We start from the raw sequence: 18,426 nt of genomic DNA on the forward strand, positions 1-18,426 counted from the left end.
TTTTGCCTTATATATTTCCAAGTGTTTTTTTTTTTACATTTCAATAAATCACTGGATACATTTCACATTTTCCTAGCAAAATATAAAGAAGTGAGGGGTGGCTCAAGACTTTTGCACACTGCTGTACTTTCAGATAAATGGAGAGCCCGTACATTTTAAGGTAATAAATAATAATAAATAACAGCACTTTACTTTTTCATATTTCTGATTACTAACCAGGTCAGATACATCTGCTGTGACGTGACACACAGTCACTGGAGAAAACACCAGAGTGCCCTCACAAAATGATGACCAAGCCTCAGAAAAATATGGAAACCATTAGCTTTTATTGTTTTAGAGATTTTTACAAAAAAAAAAAAAAAAAAAGTGCGATTCCCTCAAATACTTCAGAATGTTTTTCACATAACAGATTTGTGCCAAACACGTCAATTTCAGTTTCATCATTTTCAGACATAACAGATGATCGACAGACTTAAAAAAACAAAAAAAATCAAGTAAGTCACCTTGGCATATAAGAAATCTGTTAAGCTGGATTGAGCAAACTTATGTTGCCGTGTGTTTGGATGAATGAAGACTAGTAATTATTTTAAGAAATAATTACTAGTCTTCATTCAATATGCTTCATATTCTGAGTTGTAAACTGTGCAGCCTATGCATGAAAAACATGTACGAGACGTCAGTATGATTTAAAACGGTGCGGTAGTGTGTACGCCAGTATAACTGTGTGCCTCTGTGTAGGAGTATGTCTGTATATTAAAGGCTTCCCAGTGAAATGAAAAGACACTCGATGAGGGAGAGTTTGAGCAGAGCGCCTGAGGTTGGTGTGGTGACGGCCAAGACGACAAGAAAACATCAGATTAATTCTATATAAAAAGAAGCCCTAACAGTGATTTGTACCATCGCTTTCCGCCCTCGCTCCAAATTTCAAGCAAATGACAACATATTTCCAGCAGTCAGTTACACAGTGGTCCCCTCAATTAACAACAAAAGACTTAAAAAATAATTATCACAGACGCTTGAAACTCTGGGTCTAAATCAGTCGTTAAACTCCTTCTCAAAGCCAAATTTGGCACGATTCAGTGATTGCCTCAACATGTTTAAACACCCCACGGACCTCAAACGACTTCCTGAAAAAATCTGATGAATAAGTCACATTACATTAACTGATGTGAGGTTCCCTTAGGCGAGGAGGTGGGGGGTGGGTTCACAGTAATGCGTTTACTCTAAAGGGTTTCATTGATTTTTTAGAGGGCTTTTTAAAGTGAACCTACCATGCTTTTCCTTCTTTTCTGTGATACAGCTTTTGCTACAAAGGTGGATGCTTTATTATAAATGGCCAAAGTTTGACATAATGAGGTCACCAATTAAGCTCGAGCATCAGAGTGCAGTAAACTCCTGGTTTCAGACAGATTTTTCTACTTCTGGCTCTGTAAAATGTCAGCGTCCTGTCCTTCTGAATAAAGCTATCCTTCAAGCTTTATTTATTGGTCCTGTCATTGTTTGCATTTATACCTGAGCCCAGTGTGTCTACACTAATCATACTGACTTGAAACCAGGTAGAAGACTTTAAAAGTGATCCAATCTAAGCACAAACTGCTAAGCTGTAGACTCAATGTAGCTCTATAAGCAGAGCGACCCACCACGGGGTGGGCAGTGAATTGGATTTAAATTTAAATCTGATTGATCAGGATCAAACAACTAAAGGTGCACATATTTCACTAGCAGGTTTACTTCATGTATTGTGTTTTAAATCAAGCAAACACAGTTATCTTTTTTACACTGTTGTACGTTTAGTCCTCTAAACTGGAAGTGAGTTTGGGGTTTTGTTTTTTTTTTTTTAAAGTTGACACGATCAATCTAAAGGTTTCTGTCAAAAGTGATGTATGACAGAGGTGCCAGCTGGATCGACTCTTTGGCTTTCCATTGCACTCGCCTCTCCTCTTCTTGATTCCATTGTCGTCTAATGATGCCGTCTCACAGAGGACACCGGCCGGATGGACCGGAAGTTCCTACTGTAACACCATGCTTCCCAAATTATGTGAACAATATATAAAATTCAGGAAAATCCCCAATAAAAACACATTTTGTTTAAATTTCTTTAAGTTAATAACTAAAAGATAACCAGATTAAAACTGTTAACATAATAATAGAGAAACCATCTGTCCACTTCCTTCTACCTATCCAATTCCTGCTGTCAATAGGCAAGATGTGGGGTACAGTCTATTACAGGTTTAACACAGATTGACAGACATCCATTCATGGTCACATTCACACTAGTTCAGCTAAAAATGGAAGTCTAAGGACTGTGGATGAAGCTGGAACACCTGGAGAGAAACCACATAGAACATACAAACTGCACAGAAATGCCCCAACTCACTGCTGGATTTGAACCCAGGACCTTCTTAGAGTGAAAAACCGCATGCCTCCTGAACAATTTTGGCTCCTCTATCATCAAAAGCCTTTTGTTTGTTAGGTGCAGCCAATCAGATAAAAGCTGGTTTAAAAGTAGAGGAACTAAACTGCTTGTTTCAGAGGAAGAACTTAGAGGCTGCACCAATGCCCAGTATAAGATAAAGAAGGATTATTTCCAACTGTGAGTTGTGCAAAGCTAATACTCGAGTCCAAAATTAAAAATGAGCATAACTGGTCAACTTCAAGGCAAAGAAGAATGATCTTTTATGAAGATTACACTTTCATTTTTTTTAAAAGTATTCTAAAATTGCTAATTCATTTTCAGTTCAACAAGCACCGAACCTACAGCCAAATCCCCTCCAATCACTAAGAAATCTTATAGTAATTCAAGTCAGTACAACAATTAACAGAAAAACAAGAAACAAACTTTGAATCGCTTAACCATGAAAAACAGGGGGGGAAAAAAATCAAGGGCTCAATGTGATTGATTTCAATAAAAACTTGTGATTGGATTCAACAGATTGAATGCACCTCTTCCTGTGGAGTGATACAACATGCTACTTTAGGCAAACATTCTGTGCTTTAGCTAGCAGTGTTTCTTATTGCCACAAGTCACATTAGGAATGAGTTCGTGTTCACAAACGGAGCCCGTTGAGGGGCGACTGTGTCCGATTAGTTATATGACACTCTCTCTACGAGCAGCAGGTGTCAGCGTCTCTGAAATGTGTAGCTAACATAAAATAAATACACACTGAAAGGAATCGGCCGTGCACTGTTACTGAAATGTTATGTCGCTCCCGTGATGGAGCGCTCTGTCCAGGTTTGGCTACTGCCGAGGGAGGTTAGGAGAGCAGCTACTCTGGTCAGTAAATATAAAGAAGGTACAAAGTAAGCATCATTTGAGTCCATTTTGGAGTGTGTTTTTCGCATATTAAAAACGGCAGAGCCAAACAGTCCCGCAGCACTTTGTCTCCTGCGGATGGCTTTGCTAATCACATGCAAATGTTTGATCAATGCAGTATCAGCCCTTTACACTGTAACCACACTGCGAGAAAAAACTAGATGCCTGTGAATGGCACACAGAAATAATTTGTCAAAGCGGAGTACTCAAATGTGCAATACAGCAGATCTCTGTTAGGATCCCCCGGATTCAATAATGCCTTCGGAGGAGGAGAAGTATCTTATTTTCTACTCTGCAGCACAATTTGTTCTGATCTGTTCCACCTAGTACAACTGCCTTCTGACAGTCTGAACAGCAGTCATATAGAGAAAAGCAAATCTGATGTATTAAAATAAGGCGTGTGCTTTACTTAACCCCTTAACATGTGGCACTACAAAAAGGTTGATCTATGAAATAAGTTAAAATGTGTAACATACGGATAAACAGTTCATATTGGATGTTTTAGGACTAATCATATTTGTGTCCTTATGTACAATAAAGTGAGGAACAGTACAAGGCACACATTTAACAGTTGAATTGTTACAAAGATATAAATAACCAACAAAAAAAAAGTAAAGAAAAGTTCATGAATAGTGTGTGCTCTCCTCTAACTCTGTCCAATGTGCTTTCATTGATTTTTCTCTGCAGCGCTCTCGAGTGGTCTATTTCAAGACTTGAAGTGTCATCGTGGTTGACCTGTCCAAGCAACCTTGGGAGCAGTGACACCTTAACGAGGCTAGCAGCAGTCAGATGGATCACTGTGTGTTTGTGTGTATACGTGTGTGTATTAAATGATGTCTACAAAGCTGCCAGGGAACAGTCCCGTCCTGCCATTCCTCTGCAGCGTGCCTTTGAACCAGCCATCTTCCCTCTTCCTGTGAACAAACACAATGTCGCCCTCCTTAAGTTCCAGCTCTGCTTCGCTCTGGGGAGGATATGATACAACCACCCTGTACCTGAAAGAGAATAGCCAGGCAGATGGTGAATGATACACACTGCAACAATGGCAATGAGTGTGTCCTGGAAACAGATTTAAAAACAACAAACAACATGCACACATGGAAAAATTTGAGTGTATATATCCCACTCAAACTGAACTGAATTAGGAACACCATAACATGGACACAAAGTTCTAGTCTAAACAGGCCTTCATGAATCTGGCTATTGATTGATCTAGTTGTACAGATAAACAATAATCTGAAACAGTCCAAAGAAACAGCGCATTTACCTCTCACATATGATGGGACGTGCGTCATGCTGTTGAGATAAAAGAGAGGAGCAGGGCTGGCGGGGAGGAGGAGCGATAGGAACACATCCATCAAGGGGACTGCTCTTCCGATGGGAGGACTCTGGGACTGAGGAGGAGGAGGATGACGAGGCAGAAGCAGCAGCAGGTTCAGAGTCCAGGCAGCTCGCTGGGCCAGAGGGAGGGGAGGTGTCAGGGCCCACAGCGCCATGTAGCAGCTCTCCAGCAGCAGCGGCCTGCTCAGCCTCAAGGGTAGGAGAGGAGGGGGGCGAAGGGCGAGACTTCTTCTTATTGGAGGACAACAGCTTCAGAAGACTTTTCTTTTCTCTCTGCAAAATGAAGACAAGCATTTTTTTTTTTTTACCCCTGAGGCAATGAGAAGTAATTTTCAGACGCGCAGACAGACATAATCTAATGTCTGGACCTGTTCGTTTCTCCCTACGCAAACGAAAAACTGTGGTGGGACAAATTCCAATTTTTTATTTTTTATTTTTGCAGGCAAGGTAGATGTGTAAAAACATGGCATCTATTTGTTAAGCAGACATTTAAAAAAAAAAAAAAAAAAAAAAAAAAAAAAATTATATATATATATATATATATATATATATATATATATATATATATATATATATATATATATAACAGCCCTCCTTGTTGTTCCTACTGGTGAATCGTCCCTGCATGATTAACATTTAAATAAAAATTAACTCTCCCAGGGCATTTCAATCATCTGCTACAAATGAAGACATTCATTACTATGATGGAAAAAAACAAAACAGGTATCTATTAAAAACACAAACAGCAACAGACAATTGGAGACCATTTAAATTCTTCCAGAGTGTCTAAAAACAAATCCAACCTTGATGTCTTTATCCAGTCTGCAGGCAGGAGCTGCATTGTTAGATGTGGGATTGAGAGCGGAGTTGCTCCCAGGGTTGACAGGCACAGCGAGGACAGGTACAGGTCTCAAAGCGTCACTATCCAAAGATGCAGCGCTGACATTGGGTGGGGTCAAGGAGGCAGCTGCGCAGCCCATTGCCACCCCTACTCGAGTGCAGCCTTGTGCAGGGCTTGACCCGGGCTGCGAGCACACTGCGAGGTGTGGGAGATACGTCACGGGTGTTGCAGACTGTATTGGTGTCACTGCTGCTGTGGGCCTGTCCTGACTGTGACATGCAGCTGTAAATTCAATATATGAAAATTAAAGGTTTAAATTTGTCTTCATACAAAAGGACAAAATCCATTTTAAGCCAGTGAGTTTACCTGTCCTGACCGCGTTGCGAGCCTGATTCACGGTCATCTGGGAGGTGACGTGCAGTGAGACTTTTGGCTGTTGGCCTGTGGCTGTTTGAGCTGTGGTGACCACCGCTGCAGGCTGGGAGTTGGCAGGTGCAACGGCGGGGCATACAGTCAGCGGTTTGTTAAAATCAGGCCCTGAAACAATGGCTCCAAGGGGAGCAGAAGAAGGGCTGACGATGGTGACACCTCTGCCTGCCTGAGTGCACAGACTCAAGGGCACTTTGGGCTGAGAGCTCCCAGACGCTGTCCTGCAGAGGGAGAGAGGAAGTAAAAAGGTGTAAGACACAGTGCAGCTTTATATGATGAGATGCATCTTTAGTGTGAAGTGTGCCCGGCAGCTCTAGTGTGTGCACTAGCATCCAGAACACCAATATATTAGTTTCAGAAAAGATTAATCACAGCCTGGACAACTAAGATTTCAGTACATCAAATATAAGATCCTGACTTTATGATAACCAAATATTCCAGTAGAGCAGATTGTTCTCTCTGGTTTGGAGGACAGTTGTTGCCCCAAATAAGAAAGTATAAATATTTCAGGATCTTTAAAAGTGATGGTGAGGGCAGTGTCTGAAAATAACAAGACTGCGGGTACAAGCTAACATAATTAGCTAACCCACTGGGTGGCTGGGCTAAGCCTTAGACACAAGGTGAAGAGCTCAGAGTGGAGATGCTGCTCCTTTGTGTCAAAAAGGAGACCGCTCATCCTTACAAGGATGCCACCTGGATGTTTCCCTTAGGAGGTTTACGAGCTGTACCCAACCGATAGACCCAGAACTCACTGGGGATTACACAGCTCTCCTGGCTGGCTTGAGAACACCTCGAGATCCCCTAGGAGGAATTGGAAAACATTGCTGGGAAAAGCGAGGTCTGGAATACCCGGCTTCGCCAGCAGTCACTGTGACCTGACTTCAGATAAGCGGAAGATTATAAATGGACAAATAAAAATGCACAGCACCATAGCTCTGTTTTTAGAAGGATCATTTCCAGATTTAAGTAGCTTACCACTACCCGATCCACCTCATAAACACTTTTCTGTCGATAATGCCTGGACAACACTTTTGATTTTAGCACCTGGAGGAGCAGCTGTACCAATCATTTTATTGACCCTGAAAGAATCTGGAAAGTTTTAAGTCTGTGTGCCTCTCTGTGGTTGTTTGGAACTGAAGTAGCATTTAGTAAATTACATTAGCCATAAGAAGGTAAAGATTTCTGGTCTTAAACTGTGACTAATAAGAGTCACGGTTATGGTTTAAATTGACCATAAACCAAAAACTTGCTAAAACCTTAAATGAGGTCTACAATTTTGTCAGACTGAAAGCTGAATGCAGGAAAACAAAAAACTCTCATGAGGAATTTATGCAGCAAAATGTATTTTTTAAGGGAGTTATTCTTTGCTAAGCTGGTTCAATAACTCAGCAAAAAGCATTTGTGCAGAATAAACATCAGGTGTGGCTTTATCAATAAAACACAGCATACTTTACACTATCAGCAAACTGGAGGAATTTTTATGCTATAGCTTTGCATCATAAACAAAAGGATGTGAAAGCGAGTGCACCTGTGTGTGTGTGTATACAGTATGCTGATAAGAATAACCTGACCTGCTGACGGGGCTCATGTAGTTCCCAGGAAACACTCCAATCTTGCCCGTGTGCATGGACGTGCCCTTGAACCAGCCATCCTGACAGCGTTCCAGCACCAGAAACATCTCTCCTTTCCTCAGCTCCAGTTCATCCTCCTTTCGAGGAGTGTAGGGAAACATTGCCACATAGCTGCATGAAAAACAAACAAAGATGAGACATTTACCAGACACATAGATGGCTTTCATGGCGGACTTTCTCCCCTCTGGAATAAAAGCATGCCATTTGCTTTGCGTTCATCCCATCATCCAGTACATCTGTCATCAGCTCCTCTGGGAGCCTCCAGCAAAGACAGTGCCCTCTGACCCAGAGAAAATCTGCACTGGAGGACAAAACAATTTGTGGGTCATGTCTCTGCCGCTGCCAAAAAAAAAACAGGCCTCAGCTGGGATGTTTTCAGTCTGATTTCAGTGTTGTCTGCGAGGGAACATAAATGGATGAGTCTGACATGCATGCAATGGCAGGAAAACAGGCATGAGTGGATCTAATTCTTATCAGGTGGTGGTTTGTCTTCAGGGAGTAATGAGGGTAAAAGGTGAAAGGGTCAAAAGTGAGGGGTCACCGAGTGGATGGACCAATGGGACCCAGGAGACTGTCACTCCCAGACTTTGACCCCTTCACCTGAGCAGAAGCTCACACTCTGCAGACTCTCAACTGACAGATGAGGAGGAGGGAGGGAGAAAGAGGGGGCTGTGTGAGAGACAGATGAGGATTTCCTCCCTCTGATCCGAGCATGTGCATTAAGGCTTTGGGCCATCAGTGCACAAACCGCTTGTGACATTTCACTGCACATTTCAGAAGACTGCATATTTTCATGTGGGACTGTTTTTATTACTCACACTGTGGGTCTTTGTCTCCCACTTTGGTCGCTTATGCTGGGGGAGGGTCTCTGTCCGGCAGCCAGCGAATATGCAGCTCCACCGACGGAGGACTGGGGGGGAGGCGGTGGGGGTGGTGGGAGAGCATCCTATAGAGGAAAGGAAAAAAAAAAAAATCACATTATTTTTCACTATGTCACTTATTTCCTCTCAGTTTGAATCAGAAAGATCAGGAAAAAAAGCAGAATGGACCACAGGAAGAAGAAAAAAACCAAACAGACTGCACGTTGCATAAGCACAGAAACCAGTTTGTTTATGAGAAACAAAGGAAGAAGAAGAATGAGAGATCATCTGTCATTTGGGTTATTCCCTCCAGCTGTCAACACCAGGGAGAGTGGTTTGGCAGCCTCCGTCGTCTCGTCCCCGACGTCCCATTGCAACGGAGGATCTCCTTTTCTGCTTGTTTGTTTGTTGCTAGGATACCGCATAGCTTGATGTTAAATCCATTGCAGTATTTAATTGGGAACATATGAAGTGAAAAGCATGTCTGTTGGCACACTTGAGAGCAACCCTCAAACCAGTCATGAGTAGATTCATCTTGACTCACTTGTTTTCCCTTGGTGAACGTCTTTAAGGTCAAAAGAGGCTCAAGCTTTTGACTGGAGGCCTTTAGGGGATTTTCTTTGTATGTCTTTTGTGCTTCTAGGATTACAGGATTAAAATATAAGTCACCAACTTCCTCTGTCACCACACAAAGCAGAAGTACAATTTTAGAAAGAAGTCAAAAATTCACAAGATTAATTTTTCATGTTTGAAAATTATAAACTTGTTATCTGATGTCTGCCTTTGTCTGCTGTCCAGCCTCCATTGCACTCTACCTTAAAATATGTTACGATGGATGGGCAAACCAAAGGACAGCAAACACATATTTATTCAGGATATGCTCAGTTGAGCCATATGGATCACAGCTACCAGATGCTTGACAACAGGCTTCCCTTCCAGGTCCAGGAGGAAACTTTTTAGTGCTCGCCCAAGTTCTCCATCTCTTTGGTGGTATCATTGGAGCATCTAAACAAGATGCTTTCTGGCTGCTTTCCTGTGGAGATTATTGGGCATGCTCAATTTGAAGGAGGTCTAGGATAGATCTAGAATGTTTTATGTGGCTTGGGAACCCCTCAAGAGCAGGAGGAAGCAAAAAGTGTTACCCTGCTTAGCCTGCTACCAACAAAACCCAACTTCACATAAGCAAAATTGAATAGAAGGATCTGTCTTTAACAGCTTTGTTTTTCTCTTTTAAAAAAATAAATGGAAAATGACATTCTTTTACAACAGCAAAAATGGCCCCTGAAGCTTTTCAAACAGATGTTCTTGTTATCTTTCAATACATAATATTCTTTTTAGTGGAAATTTGTTCTTCTGAATAAAGATCAAACAGATTTAATTTTGGGTCTAGTGAAACTTCATCTTATTTTTTTCCTCTTCACATCGCTTTGAGCTCTTCCCAAACCCTTTTATTCTTTCTACATTCCAAAATGGTGACAAAATGTCCTTTTAACTTGCATATATTTAGTACTTATGGCTGGCATATTTTTTAATAACAATTTAACCTGGCAGGACCAACATATATTGGCATTAACCGGTTATAATTTGTGTTCAAACTTTGGTTATGAATCCTTTTGTTTTCTCTTTGCCATGAGTCGTAGTTTTGGAGTCAGTTAATCCGGGTTTATAATTAACTTTGGAAATGAAACACAGTAAATAATCAAAAAAAAAGAGAAAACAACACATCATTATAAAATCGTAAACTGTTAAAAAAAAAAAAAAAAAAAACCCAGATGAAGTCCCAGTGTGTTGGAATGATGCTGAAGAGGACTCTCCTATCCAGGAGCGAGATGAGTCTTCCCAAACCGAATGCTGGCAGTTCTGCACAGCAGAGTAATAGCTTCCATGACACACTGGGGGAGGAGAGTGGCACTCCGACAGCCCTGCGGTGTGCGTACGGGCTGTGTGTATGTGTGAGTGTCGATGTGCGTTTCGGTTCGCTGCCGACGCTTGAGCTGAGATAATTAGGTTGCCTGCAGGCTGGAGAAATCATCTGTACAAAAACATCATGTTGGGTTCCCAAGTGAAGCGGAGAGCGCAACCTTTTGTGTACACATTCCTGCTCATTCAGAAACTCCACATGCCAGAGCATACACACAGACAGACAGGAAGTGTACGTGCTGCTTTGTGTGGGCTGCAGGAACTTCTTGACATTTTTAGCTGCACTCATTCTTTTTCCCTCTACATATAGGTGTTGTTAAAAAGTTGTTTGCAAAGTGTAGAATTGTAAAAACCATTATCGGCACAGAATACAGATGAACAAAACTTTGTCTAAAAGACCCTGACATAAACGGATGTCTGGCCAATCATCGGCAACACGTTTTAACGCTTTGAGGTTTAAGTCTTCATTGATGGTAACCGCAAACCTACATTTTAATCCTACAGGTGATAGAGACGATAACTTAGACCTCAGGGGATTACTGGATCAGTTAACTAGGTATAATGTATGCCATTGCCAGATGATGTTATGCTGTTTTTGAAAGTCTGGAGTGACATAAGAAGTGTACTAAATGTTGGGCTTCTACCACTCTTTACAAGCCCTGCAATACAGTCCATCTAAGCTCCGGTAGGCCTGACGGTGCATTCACACTTTGACCTTGAGATCAAGGCTACCGGCCACTGAAATTTTTAGTAGATACACTTAAGTTGTGAATGTGAAAATCCTGAGTGACTTCCTTCTCCAGTTATCACCTTGAGGTCAGGGTCACTGAGATTCAAAGTCGTCCAAGATTTTTAGTAGATGCACTTATAGCATCAATTTCAAATTCCTACGTTGCTTCGTTTTCTAGTTGTCATATTGACAAACTTGGGTGTCCACGTTGCCCGCCTGGCAGGTTGACAACAATGCCCTATCAGCCTTTTACAGGCTGAGGGGTAAAAAGAGGTTATGGTGGGTGGATGTCTTTCTACTAAATTAACCAACAACAAGAGAACCAATGATCATTAGACCACTTAAGTCCCCAGTAACAATCAACATTTACTTTAAAATTCATACAAATGCTGTCTTGAGCAATTTTTTTTTAAAGTCTTACCACAGGGATGGATGTGTAGCTCGTCTCTGAGGGAAATGTGAAGACGGTTGCTGTAGTAACAGGACTGCTAGGAGGCGGGGTCACAATTAGGCCAGTTGTGCAAATATGTACCTGTCAACAAAAGACAAATGTAGACCATTAAAAACACTGCAACGACTCCTCACACACAAAGAATAGAAATGAGCTCCAGCTATTCTGATTAATTACACCTACAGGATGAGGACATATGTGCATCACCGCTGATCCCAGCACAGAGTGTTTATGGCACAGATTTGGATGTCAGTACAGCTAAATAACTGTGCAACAACTGGGGTTTTTGACCCTAGATTTTAGTTAGGTTTATTGCTGTATATTTACTTCTTAGTTTGCCCTTTGTTTTGGTCATTTTGTTTTGTATTCGAGCTTCTAACTCCTGTTATCTTTTCCAGGATTTTATTCTTTCCTGTCTCAGTTCTGTTTCCTTTTGTGATTCATAAATAGATATAGTTTAAATATAATAATTATATTATATTAAATTTAAAAAAAATGTAAGAAGTTAATATAATAAGCTAAATAAGATAATTAGCTGAGCTTCAGTTTTTCATCCTGTGTTCACCGTCTCCCTTTCCGTGTTAGGTATTTAATTGTTTTATGACTTCCCATTTTATACTGGTAGTTTCTGTCACTGGGACCTCTTTTCTAGTTTCGCTTCCCCTGTCTCATCATCTTGGATTTGTTTCGGCTGTGTCTTGTAGCCCGATGTTTCCCATCTCCCTGAAACCAGTTTGCATTAGTCCTTTGTTGCATTGCACCATTTGTTCACAGTCTTTCTGCCATGAACACAACATTGGAAAACCTCCCCTGTACCCTTAATGATAAGTTTAAACACCTGAGTGTATATCAATAAACAGTTCGCTGACCACTGGAATGGTTTCCGAGTAGCTGCATTCATGACTTTGGACTGCAGCTGGTGGTTTTTCTTTTGTTGTGCAGCCTCTGTGAGGTCTGCGTAGAGCAACATGAAGCAGGTTTTCACCGCCTCCAGATTCATGTTAGAAATTCCATCTAGTTAGCAGCAGATATCCAGATCTGTTTCAGCTGTAGTCCAACACAGGAAAGAGAAGAGACTCACTGGAAAAAGTGAAAAGAGTTTATAGCGCCTGAACTTTAAAAGAAGTGAGGGGCCTGTCGATAATAAGCCTTGTGACAGGACCCTACAACCCTCCACTCTCCCGTGACCTTGAAGTGGACGGATGTATTGTCAACAATCAAGATTTCTCTTGCACGCAATAATTTTGGTGCTCTCCAAAAAGATTTTGGTCTTACTAATAAAAATCACCAGGAAAATGATAAAAATATACTTTTAAGCATTTTTCTTTCAGTTGAATCTCATTTACTAAATCATATGACACATTTTCTTCTTATCAAAAGGCCAAAAACAACAGGAATGGGCAAACATTTGTGTTAATTAGGGTAAGAGAGACTCACTGTAGTAACTACACACAGCTCAACTGTGCCTATTAGCATAATCACCCCCACAAGGCCAGTTTTTATTCAGGCAATAACGAGCGCTAGTAAATCTAATGCAGATGCCGTAGTTCTAACAGGCGGATTAAAAACTACAAAATTCTATAAAAACACGTCTACGGTCTATGTGTGGGAGAAAACTGACGTGAAAAATTACCCTGTGACTCGCCTGTCACATTGTGTGTAAATGACTCTCACTGAAACAGTGACGCACATGTGTGGCTTTTTATTCCAGTTATAACCACAAAGTTGGCCTCATGACCTTACAGGCCAACAAAAAAATCAGGTGACTGCACAGCAGGACATTTCATTGGACGTGTAAAGAGAGGCGGCTTTCCCAGTCAGTCATCCACATGAGTCATGATGGTGTGCTGGCAACAAGGCCATACTGTTGGACACACAATATCTCCCTGTAGCCTGTGGTCTCTCTCCATGGATGACTGCCTAAGACAGAGCTGCCTCCTAAGGTGTATTTTTCAGTAAGGAGGGCAAGAAAAATCTAACTCTGTACTCAAAAGTGGCACTGTTAGTGAAACGGCTGTCTGAAAAGAATAAATGCCAAAATACAAGGAGGGTGCACTATGTTAAATTAAATAAATACGTGTCCCTTGGGGTTTGTAGTCAAGGCTTTCAAACACGGCCTGTTTTCTTTGGCTTACCTTTGTCTATTGTTTGGGAATTGGAAGAAGAGGAGATGAGAAAAGGTAAACGGGAGACAGGAGACAAAATCTGTGCGTATAAAGCCTGGGGACTCTTTCTGTCGTGTTTTTATTAAACAAAGATCTATAAATCACACATATCATTAGCACTGCTGTCAGTAGGGGGGGGGATCACTTTACGCAGACATATACAGGTTCTTTTATTCCTGAAATATCATGATAATGATTACTGGGATAAGGTCGTTATAAACCTGATTATGCCTTCTGCACAGACAGACGGCTTTGATGATACGTAAATCATATTTACATGAAAAGCTTTTAGTTTTAAAAAAAAGAAGAAAAAAGACAGGATGATCCTCAATATCCGCTTTACTGCAGACAAGCGCTCGCCTTGTCTCCCTCTCACAAAGCAGCACATAAACACTCACTGCAGATGAAAGATTAATGATTGAGCTTAATAGGGGGTTTTGGAACGTAGCATTTCTGAAAGTCTGCAGCAACCAGACAATGAAGTAAGTACGTTAAAAAAAGAGGAGAAGAAAACAAATACATAAAAATCAGAAAGTAACAGAAAAAATGTTTTAGCTGCAAGCTCCCCAGACAACTCCCAGAACAACAAAATCTCTCTCAAAATAATAATAAACTACAAGCCTTATATTAACCTCCAACTCTACCATATTTTGATTAATGGATTCAACTACTGCATAATTTGTAGTTCAAAATAATCCTTCCACTTGTCTTGTGCTGGGTCTTGATGAAGCCCCTCAGTTCATGTTCTGTCAGAAAGAAGCCACTATAGCTATGCAGTGTCTTTAAAAATGAATATTTCTTACAGGCCTGAAAAGCAAAGCCTTAAACCTACATGAATTATCTCTGGCCAGCAGGAGGCGACTCCTCTGCCGCAAAAGCGAACTAGTTATATAAAGTCTACAGGCAAACTGGCTCCCTTATCTGTGACTTTTGTAAACACTTTCCTGATATGTTTATGTCTTCTATCATTAGTTTTATGTGATACTAAATGCAACATGGCCACAAATTTTAAAATTATGGTTCTCGTTGCTATCAACAAGCGGGACAAAGCATGGTAGTCACTGTGTGACTGACAAGTCCCTAGCCAATAAGCATGCACCGTCCCAAGGTTTCACAGATACATCTGCTTTGATACGATTTCCAAAAACTAAGAATGAGATGGGAAAACCTGCTGCTTAAGACTCAGTAGCAGTTAAATAAGCAATAGTGGATGCTAATGACTAAAATAAGAAAAGGCATAACAGGTCCCTTCCTATTATGCCGAGGAATTTAAACTACCAGTAAGTATCAGGGAATCCACCTTCCCCTAATAAAACTAACTAGATTAGTTCAGCACCATTTATAAAATTACTTGAAATGAATTCATTACAATTTAACAGCCTTTACTTCCCTTTGATAAGCAACAACTATTTGAATTCTTTTCAAATACCATTTACTTATTATTAGATGCACAAACTTTAAGAAACGGACAGCTCCAGGCCAAGTTAAACCCACAAAACATTTGTCTTGCACAGCACCAAGTCAGAGCTCAATCACAGCCGGCTGGCAACCACAAGGCAGCTGTGAGCTGCCGTCATGTCAGGGTTGGTGTGGAAACCTTTAGGGCTAAGCTGGAGTCATTTTTGTGGATGAGTGGAGTCACGCATCCATGATTTCAAACGCTCAGATGGAGCAATGGCCTGTTTGGTATGACGGGGGGAAAGGGAAGTCGGCCTAATTGCTGACAGAAGGAGAGTGAAGCCTCTGAAAAGCAATAAATATCTTGTGGAAAAAAGAGCTGAAGCTGGTTTCTGTTTTTCCTTCTTTTTCTTTTTTTCAAGTTATGCAATTACAGACCAGGGAACAGGATATTTACAAGTCAGCTGGTTAAATGACTCATCTCAACCAGAATCATGGAGTGAAGAGGAATGTACATTTTTCAACTCTGTGTGTTTAAAGCAGACCCATTATTCTCATTCTCATTCCTAACTGCAAATTCTTATTCTTGAACTCTGTTAGAGAAGCTTTGCATGACTTATGGCTCAAAATAATCCTTGTTTATATAATGCTGGGTTTTGCTCCAGCTCTGACTATCTGAAAAATCCTGTGTGTAACATATGTTTGGGCACGTACAACCCATCTAAAAAATTTTGTATAGCATCATTCAGAGGCAACAGCACTCCCCAATGGCATCATACCTGTGAAGGTGCGCTGCAGGAGAGGCCCCCGCTGATCTCTCCGATTCGAGCTGCTGCCGTGGGGTTGCTGGAGCTGATGAGGACCGGACCGCTAATCTCCATGGAGTGGCGCTGGGGGGGAGGTGCTAGCATGGGTTTGTGCGACATGGTGAGAGAGGTGAAAGAATGTCGTTTCTTGCTGTTCTTCTTCTCCCCTACCCGGTGGGCACCATTTGTCTGAGGCCCTGAGGAGGCCCCTTCCCCGGAGTCTCCACTGGAGTCGGACGGCTTGTCCAACTCTATAAGCTGCCGAGCTGCCGAATTGAACTACAAGAGAGGAAGAGAGCCAGCAGGGTTATGAAGAGAGGAGTTGGAAGTAAGTAAAATGAAGGACTGATGGGGGAAGAAGCATTAAAATGATCACGAAAACTGTCACTCTCTATAATTAATCTTATTGTCATGGGAAGTCTCTCTTAATGTATTGACTGGAGAGGGTGAGGAAAAGAACGTGCCCAAGTTGGACATCACATTTTCAGTCCTCTGTCTCACATTTGTCTAACTTACATATGTCTACACAATTCAATTTAACTCAAATTATTCACCCATAAACACAAGAAGTGAATTTTATACCAATATAGAGATTCTGTATCAGCGTCCAAGAGCTTTGAAAACATGAATAAGCTCCAATGTCAGCACTGTCACCTTTACAGACACAAAAGAGGTTGCTGCTTGTCAAGCTTATAATTAACTAAGACAAAAAAGCTTTTATGCACTTGAAATTCTTTACAAACTTCCTAAAAACACATTTTTACATATTTGCTTTCATGCAATATTTTGTAGTCCTATCGTCTCACCTGCATCATTTATGAATAGCTGTTCAGCTTTGTGTTAAAAATGCTTTTACATTGTTATTAGTATTATAATGAATTTAGGATTCTTTTATTGGTTTTTAAATCTTTAAATGGTCTGGCACCTGCGTATCTGTCTGATTTGCTGAAGCCCTATGTCACTCGTTCACTCCGGTCAGCTGAGCAGCTGTTGCTCTCAGTCCCCAAATCACGGCTGAAACTGAGAGGAGACCGAGCGTTCTCGATCGTGGCTCCTAAGCTTTGGAATAATCTTCCTCTTCACATTAGGCAATCGACATCAGTGCTGGTTTTTAAATCCGGATTGAAAACGCATTTTTATTCACTGGCTTTTGACCCAGTGGTTGACTGACTTGTATTTTATTGTTTTTGCTATGTTTATTATTTTATCGTATTTATTATTCTCATGGTATCTATTATGTTTCTATTGTTCAGCACTTTAGTCAGCCTTGTGTGTTTTTAAAGTGCTATATAAATAAACGATGATGATGATGATGATAATCTGTGTTGACTTTTTTCTCTGTCATGTTTTCCTCCGATTTAACTTCTGTATGTTTTTGATCCTGATGTCTGCCCATCTGAATTTAGTATTCTGGTTTTGCTTTTTTGTAAAAGGACTTTGTGAAGATGCCATATAAATAAAATTAAGATAACTATTATTTTTTCTATATAAAACCAAAACAAGGTCTTAGTTAAAGCCTCGGTCACAAAGGCCTAGAGACCAGTTGGCAACTCCATGGCAACCTTTGATCGCTAGTTTAAAAAAAAAAAAAAAAAAAAAAAAAAAAAAAGCGGATCCCCTGACCAGTTAGTGAGTAGCTGTTTGGGGCTGCTTCCTGTCATGGGATGAAAGCTTGTGCTAACACATTTTAAAGGGTGCAATTTTTACTTTGAAGAAGACAGTTCTCTGGTTCTGGTTTAAATTGCACTTTTAGTTTTACTATCAGTCAGGGAGTAGTTAGCCAGTATTTGCAGACAAATCGGTATATTCCATACAAACTATGACCGACCACAGCAATCAAAGTGATCAGCAATCAAAGAAATCACAAGGACTTTGGCGCAGTACCTTCTTTGTGACCAATTTTACTCAGTGACAGAAATCACCCCCCACAAACCTCTCGCCAACCAGTAGGCAAACAATAAGCATTTTTCCCCCAGTGGCTGGGGGTTACAGGGCAGGGGTCACTGAATGTCTTCCTGGCATGTGTGTCTGTGGTTTAACCAAACTAAAAATAATAAAAAGCAATAATTTTGACAATTTTTCCCTTACAAAACACACTAAAGTACACTACAATATGAAGACAGCCTCTTTACCTTTAGTCAAATTTGTCAACACAATTAGCATTAGGTTTGTGCACACATTTTTTTTTGACTAATATGACTAAGGATGACTTTTAATACATTAAAATAAACTGAACTGAACAAACAAATACTAAATTATAATATTTCTGCTGTTCATGATACATCTTCTGTGCAGGGGGCTTTAGTCTGAAAGAGTTGATGGTTCAAAGCCAGCTATGAAACCACAGGCTTTTTAACCCTTTCAGGCACCATAATGTATGACTGACAGTGAGGTATAAATCAAAGAAGCAACACTAAAAAGGGTTCAGTTAATCACAGGGTGTGCTTACTTGCTGTCACAGGTTGCCCCAAGCAGCTCTGTCTACTTAGGACATAAAAGCTATGCATTACACTCAGATCCTGTGCAGGTTCATCACTGACA

General features: G+C 40.8%; 1 protein-coding gene across 1 annotated transcript in view; it reads right to left on the reverse strand.

Annotated features, from left to right (window-relative positions):
* Positions 1-198: 198 nt before the first annotated feature.
* sh3rf1 (SH3 domain containing ring finger 1) overlaps positions 199-18,426 on the reverse strand; it is a 50,094-nt gene continuing 31,866 nt past the window's right edge. Inside the window, exons 5-12 of the mRNA XM_086282631.1 lie at positions 15,859-16,164; positions 11,487-11,597; positions 8,374-8,501; positions 7,496-7,666; positions 5,862-6,145; positions 5,458-5,777; positions 4,581-4,927; positions 199-4,308 (exon numbers count right to left, since the gene is read on the reverse strand). Of these exons, the coding sequence (XP_086138757.1) occupies positions 4,140-4,308; positions 4,581-4,927; positions 5,458-5,777; positions 5,862-6,145; positions 7,496-7,666; positions 8,374-8,501; positions 11,487-11,597; positions 15,859-16,164 (1,836 nt within the window). The 3' untranslated portion in view covers positions 199-4,139. The remainder of the gene's footprint in view (positions 4,309-4,580; positions 4,928-5,457; positions 5,778-5,861; positions 6,146-7,495; positions 7,667-8,373; positions 8,502-11,486; positions 11,598-15,858; positions 16,165-18,426) is intronic.

The sequence above is a fragment of the Aulonocara sp. 'chitande type north' Nkhata Bay genome, linkage group LG23 (assembly GCF_057382095.1).
Source record: "Aulonocara sp. 'chitande type north' Nkhata Bay isolate Kocher_YH1m ecotype deep benthic linkage group LG23, A_spYH_male_GT1.1, whole genome shotgun sequence".
Taxonomy (NCBI): domain Eukaryota; kingdom Metazoa; phylum Chordata; class Actinopteri; order Cichliformes; family Cichlidae; genus Aulonocara; species Aulonocara sp. 'chitande type north' Nkhata Bay.